Source organism: Nicotiana attenuata, unplaced genomic scaffold (genome assembly GCF_001879085.1).
Source record: "Nicotiana attenuata strain UT unplaced genomic scaffold, NIATTr2, whole genome shotgun sequence".
Classification (NCBI taxonomy): domain Eukaryota; kingdom Viridiplantae; phylum Streptophyta; class Magnoliopsida; order Solanales; family Solanaceae; genus Nicotiana; species Nicotiana attenuata.
In genome coordinates this window covers 123,255-140,341 of record NW_017671931.1, presented here as the reverse complement: position 1 = coordinate 140,341, position 17,087 = coordinate 123,255, and the positions used below count along the sequence as shown (strand labels likewise).

The 17,087-nt window shown below is 38.5% G+C and overlaps 1 protein-coding gene across 1 annotated transcript; it reads right to left on the bottom strand.

Moving 5' to 3' along the window:
- Positions 1 to 1,437: 1,437 nt before the first annotated feature.
- On the bottom strand, positions 1,438 to 2,916 carry LOC109210925 (histone H1-like). The gene is made up of 2 exons (XM_019374410.1): positions 2,587 to 2,916; positions 1,438 to 2,473 (listed from the first exon to the last, which is right to left on the bottom strand). Exons 1-2 carry the CDS (start codon positions 2,770 to 2,772, stop codon positions 1,724 to 1,726), a joined length of 936 nt encoding a protein of 311 aa, XP_019229955.1. The 5' UTR covers positions 2,773 to 2,916; the 3' UTR covers positions 1,438 to 1,723.
- Positions 2,917 to 17,087: the final 14,171 nt, after the last annotated feature.

Sequence of the window (17,087 nt, the reverse complement as noted above, 5' to 3'; positions counted from 1 at the left end):
CATAAGTCATTACTACAATGACATTTCAGTACAGAGTAGAACTGTTTTAAATTCCTACACAGAATTAAAAAGAGAGAAAAATCTAACACTGTGGAAGAAGGGCTCAAAAAGAAAGAAAAAAACACAATTAAACCCGATTCTCTATAGCTTCCCAAGAAAAACAAAAGCGCGAGCAATGGAAGTAAACCACAAGATTCCAAGGATCGCAAAGAAACAAGACACACTTTAGGAAAGTAAATCCTACCATACTGGAGAACTGTAACATAGTTATTGGAAATAAGCTTAAGCAGACATGTCAGTTTACTGCTCACCACTAGGTATAAACACAACGAATGCACCTTAACCTTGCTCAACAATCCCACAATATCTCTATGCTTTGCTTCTTTGACTAGCAGGACGAACAGTACCATCTCACCACAGCTTGGACTAATTGAAACTATGCTAAGTAGATAGCTTTAGAAAGTAAAATAATCAAATATCAGTTTTAGATCACTACACAATTCATCCAAAACAATTAGTATCTCCCTGGCATATGGTCAGCATATACAAGACATCAAAGTGAATCCCAAACACTTCATTAAGACAAACCTGAGTTTTCAAGCAGCGAATGAGAAGATTGGCAAACAATTACTTGCTTAATCATCTGTAGCAGCAGCCAAAAACATCACCATCTTTCAAAGAGTAGTCACATAAAAGCTTTAGGCGAAGAGCCACATTCACCATTTTACAAAGAGTAGTCTCAGAATTGGCCCAAGCTTTAGGCAAAGAATCTCTTGATTGGACTTTCTTATTCTTATAGTTTTCTCGAATTCAAAATGTGTGCATGATATTTCCCAGAAAGCAAAGAGCGTGATTGCACATTTAGACTTGGCTGCTTACAGCATTCAAGGTTAATTTAACATTTTAACTATTGTGCTTTTAATAAGTCTTAGATTAGCCACATGCCCCAATCAATCTAGATTAGCCATATGCCACAGATATAGAATCTTTTGGCATGAAAATATTGACGTTTGACTATAAATGAGCACCTTGAGTGATTGTTCACCTCAACGAAGCACAAACAAATGCTATTCAAAATTAAATAGTTGCTAATTTGGTATATGCAAAATGGAAACCAAGGTATGAATGTAGAACAATACAAGCTCCTGATTACCAATGCTGAATACCAGGGACAACAAGAAGTAAAATGAACGTCAACAAAAATAGAGCTTCTAAGCTAGTAGTAATAACCCTGGTTTATGCAAAAAGATAGTGACCAAATGCGTGTTCACTACTCTAGGCAAAGAAGAGTTTTGATAAAATTTGTTACGTGATAATGCAACTAAAGCACTTGCGTGCAAAAGACACCGCTTCTACGTTAGTGGAATCGTTGATTCACGTTTTGACCCTTTTTTACATACTCGGGAAAAAAAGAACCCTAAATCAATTCATACGAAATAAGAACGAGAACAATAATTTATAAGCATAAGGCATAAACTCCAACCATCTCATAACTACAAATGACATATCAGTACAGTAGAACTGTTGTTTCAAATGCCTACAGGGAATTAAAAAGAAAAAAGAAATCTAACATTGTAGACGAAGAACCAAAAAAAAAAAGAAGAAAAAATTAAAACCCGATTGTCTATAGCTTCCCAAAGGGCAAAATACCCAAATTACCCACCAAGATTCAGGAAATTTACAGGACTACCCCTACACAAACAAATCCTCCATTCCTGCTCTCTCACTTCCTTCCCCCTCTCCTCGTGGAGGCCTTCGCTGGCGACTTCACGCTTCTAGCAGGTGTCTTCTTCGCTGGCTCCTTTTTGGCTGGCGTCGCCTTAGGTGCTGCTTTCCGACTTGGAGTCGTCCTGGTAGCTGTCCTCGCAACCTTAACTGGCTTCGTCTCCTTAGCCTTTGGCTTAGGCGCCGCCTTTGCCTTCACAGGAGTAGCTTTAGGCTTAGCAGCAACAGTCGCTTTGGGCTTGGGCTTAGCAGCGGGCTTAGCCTTGGCAGCAGGCTTAGGCTTGGCAGCGGGTTTTGCCTTAGCAGCGGGCTTCGCCTTTGCAGCGGGTTTCGTCTTTGCAGCGGGCTTCGCCTTTGCAGCGGGCTTTGCCTTTGCAGCGGGCTTCGCCTTTGCAGCGGGCTTCGCCTTTGCAGCGGGCTTCGCCTTGGGCTTCGCAGCAGCTTTGGGCTTTGCAGAGGGCTTGGCCTTGGCTGCCTTTGACTTAGCAGCTACAGCAGTCTTCTTCTTCGCCGGAGCAGCAGCGGCGGCCGGCTTAGAAGCCGCAGCAGCAGAACGAGCCGATGGAAGCTTGTAGGAGCTCTTGACTTTCACCAGCTTACCAGAAGCAACAAACTTCTTCAATTGATTCAGCAACAGCTTTTTGAAATTCGGTGGAAGATTCTTCTGCTTATCCTCAATGAACTTAGTTATAGCGTACTGGCTTGATCCAGTTCTCTCCTTCAATGTCACAATCGCATCGCTAATCATCTGCAACAACAACAACAAAAAAGTTAACTTCAAAGCATAATTCAACCAAACCAAAAACATACATTAACAAAACTGAAAAATGAAAATAAATGAGAAGCTCCATTATCAATTACCTCAAAGTAAGGAGGATGAGCGGAAGCGGTCTTCTTCCTGGGGGCAGCGGGTTTTTTAGCCTTAGGCTCTTTCTTGGAAGTTTCAGGCTTGGCTGGAGGGTTATTCTCCTCCTCCATGACCGGTTCAGGAGCGGCGGGTTCAACTGCAACCTCGTTTGCAACAACTGGTTCTTCAGTGGAGGCCATTTTCGAAGCAGAGAAATGGGAATGGAGAGAACTAGGGTTAGGGTTTAGCGAAGAATGAAAGGGGAGAAATGAAGAAATGGATCTGCTTGTGTGTAGAATCTACTGGGATTACTCTCTTTGATGTGAGTCTATGATGAAAATGAGAAGATTTATATAGTAAGAGTAAAAGGACTTCATATCCGAAAGCTGAAATCTGATTGGTTGATAGCCTTTTGACGCGGATTCATGCCTTGCGGAAATTTTAAATTTAAGCCGTCGGATGTAATTTTATCAACGGCTTTGACCTGTAGGAGATTAGGACATGGATTGGGATTCAGAATGGGATGCATTTTCAAGTTGGTGGAGGTGTGCTTCTATGCTCAATTAATCTGGGCATAACTTGAGATATACTTAATGGATTTGAGTGAAATTTTTTTCTACTTGTAGGGAATTTCGTAACCTTTCTTTAGAGTATTTATTTTAAATTTTTGGATGAGAAACCTGTGAGATAATTCGTGTGGAACAACAAGGTGTCATTTCAATGATTTTCTTGGAGTGTTTTGTGGTGTTTACTCATTTTAGGGAAAATCTTTGCATAAAACTCCAGTTTTTTTGTATGATTTGATAGTAGACTAACTGAGGAATCCGTAGAATCAAGAATCACAAAAATCCGACCAAATTTGACCATCGAAATATTGGTTCAAATGCCATTGAGGATGAACACATACCAAGAACATATTTGTAGTCTTTCAAATTGCAAGCATAAAGCAAATGTGTATATTTTTTTCACAGATCTCATTAGCTTTTAAGATGTTTGTTCACTCGTGTACTTGTTAATGATTGAATGTAATATAGTGTAAAAGTTAATGTGTTATTTATGAGAATGATACATAAAATTGTTTGTCGTAGTTCTACATGCCACAAATTTTATTGCCCTATTGTTACCTTACGTGATGCCACACTTGGTTAATACATAAGTTTTTAGTATCATGTAAAATTCAATATTGTAATAGAGCATACCTTTATGTCAATTTACATGTAGATTATATTCTTTTGGTGTGGTAAGTTCATTATTGTTATTTTATGTAGTATGACAAGTATGCCTTCCAAATCAACTAACACAAATACATTATGTAGAGCCATAATATTTTTGTGTAGTGCATCTTCAAGTATTACTATCTCGTACATTTCAATTTTCTTCGAATTATCACAATTTAAAGTTAGTATCTATTGTTTGAAATGATAAATATTAAGTAACTTTTGCATTTACTTGTGAAATACTGCATAGACTATCTATATAGGTTTTTTTAATGCCATATCAAACTTCTTCTTAACTTTAACTTTGAGGCCTCGAGTAGGTCCATGTCATATTTTGGAATTTATCGGTATGTTCGGACGGGGTCTCGAGGGGCTCAGGCGAGTTTCAGAGTGGTTTCAAACCTTTTTGTCTCTTGTTGGTATTGCTGGTCTCTGCTAGTTTTGAGTTTTCGGGTGTTCTTTGTTGTGACCCGTTAGGTTATTTTTGAGTACTAGCCCTTATCTTCATGTTTCGAGACCTCTTTTAGCTTCATTTGATGTTTCTCGATTTGTGTGCACAGTCCGTATCTTTTTCCATAAAATATTTACGTAAAATTTTGAAGAATTATGATTTTTGGCTTTAAAAACAACTTGTGTTAACTACAGTCAACATTTTGTGTAAACAATCCTGGATCGGTATTTTGACGATTCCGGTAGGTCGGTATTGTGATTATTTACTAGGCATATGCTAGAAATTGAATTCGGAGGTCCCCAGATTGATTTGACTTATTTTGCCGAAAGCTAGTAATTTGAAAGTTTGGAAATTTTTTAGGTTTGACTGTAGGTTAACTTCATGGCTATCGGGTTCGGATTTTGATTTTTGGACTTGGTATAGGTCCATTTTTCTATGTGAAACTTGTCTGCAAAATTTGGTGCAATTCGGAGTAGTTTGATATGATTCGGATGCTCAATTGTGATTCTAGTTGTTCTTTAGTTTCCCTTTGAAATTTCATTCGTTTTGATGTTCGATTTGTAGTTTAGATGTTATTTTAGTATTTTGAACTTGCAATTGAGTTTGTATGATGTTATTACACATGTGTGCATGTTTTGTTTGGAGCCCGATGGGTCTCAAGTGAGTTTCGAACGCGTTTCAGATGAGTTTAGATAGTGTAAGGACTGTTGATGTGGAGTTAACTTCTGGTGTCCGATGCAGATCTCGCAATTGCGAGCCTCACTTTTGTGAACAAAAGTTCGAATTTGCGAGCAGGGCTATGATCGGTGACCTCGCATTTGCGAGGAATGGGTTTGCTTTTGCGAACTGCCATAGTCGCTTTTACGAAGATATGGGTCACATTTGAGATCACTGGTGACTTGAATCAGCTTCCCATTTGCGAAGCTTTTCACGCATGTGTGAAGCAGGGGGTGGGAGATGATCGCATTTGCGAGATAAATGTCGCATTTGCGACATCTGGGCTTCTGATGCACAGTTCGCATTTGCGACATGTGCTTTGAATTTGCCGTGTTCGCAATTGCGAACAAGACATCGCAATTGTGACATCTACAACTGGGTAAAAGAGGAAAAAATAGGACTTAGCTCATTTTACACCATTTCTCAATCTTAAACATTCTAGAGGCGATTTTTCAAGAATTTATTTTTTCCAAAACCATTGGGAAGCAACTCTAATCCACTTTCTTTCAATTCCCTGTTACTTTTCATGAGATTTCAACATCAAATTAAGGATTTCCATGGTAGAAATTAGGGTTTTGGGTAGAAATTGAAGATTTGTAAAATTGAGATTTAGACCTCAAATTGAGGTCGGATTTCGAAACAATCACATAACGGAGCTCGGGGGTGAACGTGTAATCGGGTTTTGGTCTGAATCTCGGGTTTTGACCAAGCGGGTCTGGGTTTGACTTTTTCAAAAATGATCAAAATTGAACCTCTTTCAATAATGGGTAGTTTTCACAGCTTGTTTTGAATCGTTTGATCGATAATTTGCTAGATTTGGTTGGTTTTGAGGCTTGTTCAAACACACAAGGTCGTGGTTGATTGATTGCTTTATTCGCGGAGTGCGGTAAGTGTTGTGTCTAACCTTGATTTGAGGGAATTAGGAGTTGTTGAATTAATTGTTATGTGAATTACGTGGGGAAATGTAGTATATGCGAGGTGACGCGTGTATGTACGCCGTCATGGGATTTAGCATGCGGGATTTGGATATTTATTTCCATGTTTTCTTTTATTTCATGATATCTTTTGTTATATGCTCTAGTTGTTACTCCCTCCGTTCCAATTTATGCGAACCAGTTTTACTGGACACGAAGTTTAAGAAAAAATAAAAACTTTTGGAATTTGTAATCCTAAACAAGTTAAAAAGTGGTCTAGAGTATTTGTGTGGTTATAAAAGCTTCTCACTAAAGGTAGAATTGTAAGTTTAAGCTAAATTGTTTCCAAATTTAGAAAGGGGTCATTCTTTTTGGAACGGACCAAAAAGAAAATAAGTTCATATAAACTGGAACGGAGGGAGTACATGTTTTTATTTGACTTCTATGTTATATTTGTTACTTATTATTTAATTGCTACTCGTCTTAATTTGTTCATTCTTCATATGATTTCTGCTTATTTGCTACATGTTTCTACTTGCCTTAAATGTATATTTTAATTGTCAGACGTTTTACATGCTTTTATTGTTCTTATATTATTTGAAGCACTCTGCAATGTTGTTTCACTTATGTGAGTTGTTTGATTGTACTGTACTGATGAATTGGTAAGGTTTGAGATTTTGAGATGTTAGATATTCTCCGATTATTTTGTGGTTCTCTACTGTCATGTACATTCACATTCTTTATGTTGATATTTTGTAAATATTGTTGAATTATTTATGTTGATGATTTGAAATTATTTGGGGATCGGGTTGCACTCCGCAATGGAAATTGAATGGTATTAAAATAATATGAAGGAATAAGGACAGATTATGATATGAAAAGATGATGATGTGGTAGGATCGGGTTGCGCGCCACAACGAATTTGATATGTTGTAATTATTTGTGGTTGTTGAGTTATCCTTGGAATTGTGATATGAGACTTTGTTATTTCAGGCTCTCTAGTAATTGACCTTCGGGTCTGTTTATACGAGTTTATTGCTTTATTTCTATTCCTATTTTTCTATTATTATTATTTCGCACAGATTATTTGTAAGTGACTTGACATAGCCTCGTTACTACTTCGTCGAGGTTAGGCTCCGCACTTACAGAGTACATGGGGTAGGTTATACACATACTACAGTTTTGCACTTTTTGTGCAAATATCGGTGTGGGTCCCAGCAGCGCGTAGCGAGACTGCTCGGATTCAGCTACTTTAGGAGACATGAGGTATAGATGCTTGGCGTCCGCAGGCCTAAAGTCCCCTTTCCATTATGTATTACTGTTTATTTAGTTTGAAACAATTGCATTTTGTTCATACTTTATCTGTAATACTCTAGATGCTCGTGTATTCGTGACTCCAAATCCTGGGATATGTTTAGACTTCGTCATTTAGTATTTTATTAGTCTATTTTTAAATGATTACAGTTTATTATTGTTAATGATTTGATTATGAATTTTTCAATCTGGTTAAGTAACTTAGCTAACGTTGGCTTGCCTAGCAGGTAAAATGTTAGGCACCATCACGATCCTGAGGGTGGGATTCAGGGTCGTGACACTCGCGATCGCGAAGAAAAAGCCGTGATCGCATAATGTTATGGGAGCTGGTCTTCTTTGCGTTCCCGTTCGCGATGGTTGGAGCTTTAAGCTTTGTGTTCGCGTCTGTGACTACTCGTTTGCGTAGTGTTGAGATAGGCTGGGCAGGTCATGATGGTTGACCTTCACGTGAGGTCTTCGCGTTCGCGAGGGTCAGTGCAGACCTGAATCATGATCGTGAGCCTTCGGCCGCATTTGTGTAGGGTGTCTTCGAGGCAAATCCGTTTTATGCTTCGCGATCGCGAAGATGATCCCTCGACCGTGAAGGGTTTAATTGAGCAGTATTATAAAGTGCTCTATTTTGAAGGTTTTGATTATTTTATCGCATTTTGAGTTATAGAGCTTGGATATGGGCGATCTTGGAGGAAATTTTCACGATTTGGATTGGGGTAAGTATTTTTTACTCGGATTTGATTATTTTACATGATTCCAACTTTGATTTTTGTATTTAGTGGTGAATCTAAAGAGAAATTGGGGTTTTATCTAAAAAAAAAAATTAAAGTGAATATTTGAGATTTGAACATCGATTCGGAGTTGGAATTGGACTAAATTATTATGGTTGGACTCGTATTGAATGGATTGTCGGAATTTATAAGTTTTGTCAGGTTTCGGGGTGCGGTCCCGGGTTGACTTTTTGATTGACTTTGGGTATGTGCTTAAAGATTCGGCCTTTATCGTTTGTGTTTGTTTTCTATGGCATCATTTGATGACTTTGAGTTGCTTTGGCTAATTTTGAGCCATTCGAAGGTCGATTCGCGCGGGATAGCATTTTTAGAGTATTGTTTTGGGCTTGCTCGGTATTGATATGGCTTGTTCGAGGTAAGTAGCATATCTAAACTTGGAATTGAGGGTATTTATCCTTGACAACTATGATATTTGAAATGTGTTGGGGGTGACGCACACGCTAGGTGACGGGCGCGTGTGCGTGTGCGTGCACCTGGGTATTCTTGATCCGGGTAGTTCTTAAGCTATTACATGCCTTGTTTGCTATCATGCTTCTTTGACATCATGTTTTCTCTATTTGTATGACTATGTGAGTTTTTTTTCATGCTAGAAATCATGTCTTGGCTATCAGCTTTATTGTTTGAGACATGATAGGGTTGTTTTACTATATTGAGCTATTTGCCTTAGCCATAGTAATATTGTTCAGTCATGATAGTTATATCCGCATATTATATCTTTGTCTCTGTGCATTTTTTATATGTTATCTCACATATTATAGGTGTCCTTGTACGTGACTCGAGTTTGAGTTGAATTTGTGGCACATTGTGATATTTCGTGTTTTATACTTTGATTATGTTCTGTAAGATGTTGGCATATGGAGACTTGAGCGGATTGAAGACTGATGTGGGCCATAGAGTCGTGCTGTGAGTTATGTCAGATCGGGTTGTACGCCACAACAGATTGATATTTGGATCGGGTTGCACTTCGTAATGGATTATTATTTGGATTGGGTTGCACGCCGCAACGAATTGTTATTTGGATGCAACAAATTTTTATTTTGATCGGGGTGCACGTCGCAACATGTAATATTAACTATTGATTAGTGTTTGGGCCAGGATCCTCCCTTTCAGAGTCTGATATAACAGTGAGTGCAGGCACAGTGGTACATACCTACTTTGGTGAGGGGCATTTATGTCAGGCACCCATACAGTATTGAGTGATTGCGTGTGTGATAGTGAGGGGTATTTGGGCCTGGCACCTTGAATGTGCTCAGAGTTAGTGTGCTTGATGATTTCACTATGATATTGTTAACTTGACATGTATATTTAAAATGTAGACATAGAGATGTATTTTTCTCATGCTAGCTAGCAAGATGGTGTTATTGACTTGACATGTAGGTATAAAGATGTATTTTCCTCATGCTAGCTGGTAAATGAAAAGTCTTGTCTGATGTTGAATGTTTAGAAAAATCACAGTTATCTGATAAACTCATATTTTTAGTGACTTCGGTGAAAGATGTGGGCTTTAACTGTTATACTTGTTAAGCATGTCTAGTTTCCCGTATTTGTGAGTGAGTTGAAAGTGATATCTTTTGAGTTATTTGATGTCACCGTCACCATTATATACTATGTTGTTGTTGATCAGTGGCATTGAACACTGGCTTTCTTCCGAGCTCGTCACATCTTTCAACCTGAGGTTAGATTTGTTACTTATTGAGTACATGGGGGTTGGTTGTATTCATACTACACTTCTGCACCTTACGTGCATATCTTGGAGTTGATACTGTTGTGTATGAGAGAGCTGGTATTGAAGATGTACCTGTTTTTCCGAAAATCACTAGTTCCTGGTAGCTTTAGATTTGAAATTTGTTTATGCATATTTCAAACAGATGTAGTATTTATTTCACACCAGCTTTGTAAATCTTTGTCCTGGTGGCTCATGACTTATACTACCGGTCATTGGGGTTATTGGATAAAATTTCAGTTAATTCATTTTTGATTTCTTATTAATCTCATTTGAATTGTGTTAACTGTTAATTGACTTACCTAGCGGGTTGGGTTAGGTGCCATCACGACTATATGGATTTTGGGTCATCACATCATTAGGCCATAAGTAGTGTTCCAATTAGTCAAAGCTCGCACCAGAGCATATAACTCTGTATCATAAGTAGAATTGTCAAATGTTGCATCTTTATGATTCTTACAAAAGAAGGCTATAGATTTTTGATCTTGCATTAATACTGCTCATATTCCTCACTAGTTACTTCCTTAGGGGTCATTTGGTTGATGAAATAAGGATAACAATTTTGGGATAAAATGCAAGATTATGCTTTCTCGCGTTTGGTTGAATTTTTGAATTCGGGATTAGCGGTCTTCAGATTAGTTATATTATAATTGGGGTATTTTTTCTATCCCACACTAATAGGTTCTTATTCGTAATTTGACACTTAAAACTACTTTTTGAAAAGCTTAGCCAAACACAAATTGCTGCTCAAAAGTGTTTTTCAATTTGATTTAGTCAAACAAAAACTGTTTTACTCAAGAAGCACTTTTACTTTTTAAAATAAGTTGACTTTAGACTCTTGGTCAAACAGGATATAAGATCGGGATGACAATTCCGAGATCATTAATACCAGAATAATATATTAAAATTACAAAGATGTCCTTCTCTTAGGTTGTTCTCCTATAGTCTTTTAAAAAGTCAAGGTTAAAATTGAAAATAAATTTTATCCAAACTTATATAGTGTAAATTAAACACACATTTATATTATACATTGTATACTTATTCTAGTCCAATGAACCAAATATTTACCAACAAAAGTATATTCACTAAATAATTTCTTTATTATTTAATTTTTGGATTATAATTTCGGGATAACTTATTTCTCAATGAAACAACTCCTCGCACTCAAACTATATAACACTCAAAGCCTGTGTATACCCTCAAGTTTAAAGACTTTTATGATCATACTCAAAATTATGTATGATGTGCTTTCAAGATTTGATACCTCTCAAGTACAAAAAAGAGATAAGAACAAAAGTACCCCACATTTTTTCACAAATCTAGTGAAAGCGTTCTTCAAACTCAAGTGAGAAAAATATAAGATGAAACTAACCTTATCCACCCGGTCCTCAATTACGCAAGATTGTAAGAAGCGCTGAATAAAGGAAGAAAATAAAATAAAAGAGAAATCATGTTTTGAAGCAGAGCTTGGAACCCCCTATCGTGCGATTTCATTCTGTCTTTGATGTTTGAATCATTCTATTCTTGTTCTCTTGTAGATGGTGAGAACACGCACAACATCTACAGCCAGATATGTGCACAACATCTACATCCGGACATGAGCCAGAACCCCCTATTGCAGCCACTACCAGAGGTAGAGGCTGAGGCTGAGGCTGAGGTCGAGCCAGAGGCCGATGTAGAGGCAGAGCTCAGCCTAAAGCTCGAGAAGCAGCACCCACAGTGGAGGCTCAAATTGATCACGAGGAGGAGATCCCAGCTCAGACTGCACAAGTCGGACCCGCTCAAGTCCGAGAGGGATTTATAGCCACTCCAATGCTTTAGGACACACTAGTCCGCTCGGTGGACCTTATGGAGAGAGTGGCCCAGACCGGTGCATTTTCGGTGGCACCACCCGTCTCTCAAGCTAGGGGAAGAGTATAGACTCTCGCTACTCACACTCCAGAGCAGATGGCTCCCATACATCAGACTCTAGTAATTCAACCAGTTGGAGTAGTTCAGTCAGTTGTTACGGCACAAATCGGGGAGAGGCCTGCGATGCCTACTGAGGGATTGATGAGATTAGAAAAGTTCACAACGCTCTTCCCTATTCACTTCAATGGTGCACCTTTTGAGGACCCACAGGATTACTTGGATCGTTGCCACGAGGTGTTGCGCAACATGGGTATTATTGAGACCAAAGGGGTCGACTTTATAGTGTTTCAGACGACCGGTTCTGCCAAGTGATGGTGGAGAGATTATATGTTGACCAGACCAGTAGGTTCGCTTTTACTTACCTGGGATTAGTTTTCATAGCTATTTCTAGAGAAGAAGTTCATTCCTTTCACTCTAAGAGAGGAATATCTCAGGCAATTTGAGCGCCTTCAGTAGGGTAGCATGACTGTTACCCAGTATGAGACCCGATTTGTGGACCTAGCTCGCCATGCAGTTATCATTCTCGCTACTAAGAGGGAGAGAGTGGGGAGATTCATTGATGGACTTACTTTCAGTATTAGGCTACAGATGGCCAAGGAGATCGATGATGATGTTTCATTCTAGAGGGCCGTAGAGGTTGCTAGGCAGATCAAGATGGTTCACGGACAAGAAAGGGGGAGGTATCAAATAAGAGTCCTCGTCATTTCGGTGGTTTCGCTGGTGCCTCATTTGAAGGCAGGGTACTTTTGGTAGAGGCCATCCTCCCAGGCCATTTCAGTCAGCGCTTCAAGCATCTTATGGTGCTTCAGGCAGTCGTGGTCCTTATGTATCTCATCTTGAGAAGCTAGCCTATAATGCACTGATGATAGGCTATAATTACGTATTTTATTCGATTATTACACTCTAATTTATTGCACTTTAGTTGAGTTTGCGCTTTAATCGCTAGTGTTTTGCACCAACGGTGTGTTTTATGCCTTGTAGGAGTGACTTCGAGCTATATAGATGTTATGGAATGAATTCAAGTGATTTAGAGCTTTGAAGTCTGAGTAAAAGCCCAAGAAATTAATCCGGGATCGTATTCGGGGATCAACGGATGATAGAGCAACAAAACAAAGAATCGAGTAGGCATATTACGCACTCTCTAGTAAAATGCACATAACTTTTTTCTCAAAACTCTATTTGGGCTCCACAATATATGGTTAGAAAGCTAACTCAAAGGGATACAACTTTCATGTTTTACGTTTTTCCAAATTCCAAACGAAACAGGGTAAAAAACTCGGTCGAAACCGCGATCGCAGACCTGATGCGGACTGAAACAATAGCCTTGCAATGTACCGCGTTCGTACCGTGGTTGACCTCGGCCGCGGCAGTCCAGACGTGAAAAATTGTCCTTTTTCGCGTAGGAGAAGGTATAATTGTTTGGGCCCGACCCTACTTGGTATATATACATGGAAAAACGGTATTTTTGGGGTTGGGGCACACTTTTGACATAATTTAGACCTAAGGAGGCGGAGGAGACCAATTTTTGACACAAATTCGACCTAAGGAGGCAGAGACACAATAGGAGCAAGGCGGAGAATTCTTCTATGAGTTTTTCCTTCCTCTTCCTATTTTTCATTGTTGGTTATGACTTTTAGTATTGTAGTTTTACATACGATTATGAATAGCTAATTTGTTATCTAGGATTTTGATAGAACCTTTTGTAGGATAAATTCTTGTTATGTTTTTATATAATTGAGCCGTTGGATTTCTCTACTTGTTCAACTACGTGTTTATTGTTGTTGATTGAATGGCCATCGATTGACCGTGCCTACTTATTATGTGTTGCTTGAGAAAGGATACATATTTAGGTGGTTTTTGAACAATGTCACTCCTAACGTATGTGAGAAATCAATACAGCGGGTTTAAAGGTAGGTTTAGAAATAACAAAGCCTTGACGTGGTCATAATGAGCGGTTAGATAAATCCAACTAGCGTAGTTCGAGAATATGTCTAATAAATTGTTGTAGTTGCTCGAGAGAGAATTACGGCACCTAAAGTGCTCACGATCAGTAGAGAATACATTGGCGAAATTGTAGGGAACATAGCTAGAAGGATTCCGACAATTGGGAAAATCATAACTCTAGACCTCCTTAATTTAGTCTCCAACCCTTTGTCTTGTTAGTTGATAATTTTATCGTTTACTAGTATTTGCTAGTTAATTAGTTAGAAATATAAATCTCAATCTTTATAATTTAGAAAATTGTTCCATCTTGTCTTCTTAGTGATATTAAACAGATACAGCTAAGCCTTAGTTCTCTGTGGGATTCGACTCCGGATTTTTAAACCGCTTATCCTTTTTAGGACTAGAGTTGGGCGTGATCAAATTTTGGCGCCGTTGCCGGGAAGTAACGGTGTAGCTGTAGCTGTATATATTGCTAGGTTACGAGTTTGAACTTTTATTTTGTTTTCTTTTGCTTTGTTTTTTGTATTTTTTATTTTTATTTTTTTATAACTATTGATTTGAGAAACATGGCATCTTGGAATTATGGGAATTTAGATGTAGATAATTCTACTATTGATCTCCATACATATTGTGAAGGAAACCACCCGTGGCAAAATTTTCAAAACGTTCCTGAGAGCGAGTTATGTGCACCAACTCAATCTTATTTGTGCAATGTGTGTGATGTGTGTGGTGGTAAAAATGGTCATTTTAATGGTTGTGCTTATATTTCTTATCTTCCCCCAACCCCTTACTATGATGGTTCTACCTTTTCTTGTGAAATTAATAGGAACAAAGAACCTGGGGATGCATACCTGAAAGAGATCAAGGATATGTTAAAGTGCCTTCTGAAACAAAATAATGAAAAACAATTACAGATAGAAAGGCAAGAGGCAACTATTCGCAAGTTGGAGGCTCAATTGAGTCAAGTGGTTGGAGATTTTAATGCTCAACAAACCAATATTGATGATAATAGCCAAGAAGAGCATGAATTTGAGGTGTTAATTGGGGAGGTCAGAGTAGAACATCAACAACCTAGCCAACTACAATTTGAGGATGTCAATGTTGAAGAAGTGAGACTAGAGTCAGCCAAGGACATTGAGGATACAAATTTTGTTGACTCTAGTATCATTGATGTTAAGGATTGTGAAAGTCCTGAAGTTCATGTGTGTGAGCGCATTGGTCCTCACTCCAAATATTTTTCTACATTGTGCTTGGATGACGATATGGAAATAGAGTCATCCGAGTCGATTGAGAAGTCAAGGAATGAGGAATAAGGTGCCTACATTCTGGAATTTTTCTTGCCAGAAAGACAGTACTACATACCTCATCTAAAAGCCAAGAAGTGTAGAATAGTACAATGGTTGCTTGGGCCAATTAGATTTGTTCCTCCACCCCTGGAGCATAGCGGAAAACTGGATGCCAAATTGGGGGTTCAATTCATAAGCTCGAGGTGGAGGCAAAAAGAGATTCGCGTCGTGCCGCGACGTTAAATCAAGCGCTTGTTGGGAGGCAACCCAACTTTATTGCTTTCTTTAATTTTTTTTATTTTTTTTAATTATATTATTTTTGTAGTGTCAATTTTTTATTTTCTAGGAGCATGGAAAGCAAATGTATTGGAAGGAAGCAAGGTCAAACCAAATGGTTGGAACTAAGTGTGAGGTACCCGCACGAAGGACCAAGCTTGGGAGAAGTCTGAGTACCCCATAAGTTGTTAGTGCTTCGACCTTTGGCCTACCAGGGAGTCTCTTTTACCCTTTTATTAGTTCTGGTGTGCATTGGGGACAATGCACAATTTTAAGTGTGGGGTGAGGAGATTGTCTGGGTGACTTTCTATGCTATTTTAGTTGTGTTAGTTTAATTGAATAATTTTTTTTATAGAAAAGATTGGACTTTTCCAACGATGGATCTATTAGACAATTTTCTTGAGGGATTTAAGTCTAAAGAAAATAAATAAATAAATAATTTCTTTTGTAGGTAGTGCAATAATTCCCCCTTTGTTTTTTTTTGTGTCGCGGTTCTTTTCCAAGGGTTTTGTTTGAACCGGGTGTAGTTACTTTTTTTGGGAGTAGGAGCCATTGTGTTGTGTTTTGAATTGAAGCAATATCTCTTGACTTTGTTATGCCTTGAGAATAGTGAGTACTTTAGTTGTGACGCTTAGGCTCGGTTTTTGACTCTTATATAAGTACCTTAAATTTTATGATCTTAAATTTGCTTAACTGCTTTGACTAGAGTGTCTTGATGAAACCAATCCTGAGTGAGTTATGTGCCATGTGTGGGTGAGGATTTGTTATATTTTGTGCATTGCATTTGATGCCTAGAACTTGCCCTGTGTGTTTGCAAAGCGAAATAGTAGTTTTGTTCAGTCTTGAAAGTGATATAGGCGTTTCTTTGTTGAGCCAGATATGTATATTTTACCCACCTAGTTGTTATGTATCGTAGTTAACCCCTTTGAGCATGTAATCCTGTTTCTTTGGCAACCACATTACAAGCCTTACCCATTTGTTTGAATTAACCATCTATTTGAACCATTGTAACCTTTCATGAGCACTTGAATTGTTTATGAACTTTGTAAATGTTAAAATGTGGGGTGGTTGGTTTGGCTTTTGAGTGGAACTAATTAAATAAGGATAAAGGTGCACTGTTTTGAAAAAGTAAGAGCCATTTGAATTGAAAAAAAAATAGTTGGATTGTTGTGGGAAAAAAATTCCTTGATAAGTGGTGGCTCTTGATGTAAGTGTGCTTAAAGAAGAATGGGGTAATATACATGTAAGGCCCCGTAAAATCCCTACTCGAAAACCCGGATCCCGTGGTGCCAAGTTAGGAGCATGTGTTAGCAATTCATAAATATACTTCGCGGCTCGCAAGCTCGCCGCGGCGCGGACCTTTTGGATTGAATAATGCATTAAAAAGTCAAGAATAAGTTTCAAGAAAAATGCAAGAAATGCGGTCCAGAATGCTGCCGCATAATCGAAATGCAGACCGCATATCTGTCGCAGAGTGAGGCAGAATGTTGGTTAAAATTGAAGTCAGTTATGCGGTCTAAATGCGGACGCATAATCGAAATGCGGATCGCATAGTCGTCGCATATTTTCCTTTGAATTTTGCGAGGGTCAGTTCTGCGGTGCACTTTGCGACCGCAGAACATGAATGCGGACCGCATTCTTACCGCAGACTGAGTCAGAGTGTTTAGTTTCTGGGCAGCATTTTGCGGTCCATTATGCGGACCGCATGTTTACTCTGCGATCGCAAATGCGATCGCATATTTGACTCGGGGCTCCAATTTTCTAATTTTTAACCCGACTTCCATATCGATATATCCGGTGTTATAGCTCATTTTAAGCATTCTTCTGAGCATTTCTAGAGGGAGGGAGAGGGTTCTTAGAGAGGTAAAGTCTCAACATCAAATTTCTCAATAAGATATGGCTAAATCCTTGAAGAAAATCAAGTGAAGACCCCTAGACCTTCATCTCAAGAGGTAATACTTCATCACCCCAACTCTTATT

Bases quoted from the DNA above. Each gene is read 5' to 3' on its own strand.
- LOC109210925 (XM_019374410.1), bottom strand. From the start codon at position 2,772: ATGGCCTCCACTGAAGAACCAGTTGTTGCAAACGAGGTTGCAGTTGAA. The intron at 2,474-2,586 runs GTAATTGATAAT...TTGTTGTTGCAG, and splicing joins CTCATCCTCCTTACTTTGAG to ATGATTAGCGATGCGATTGT.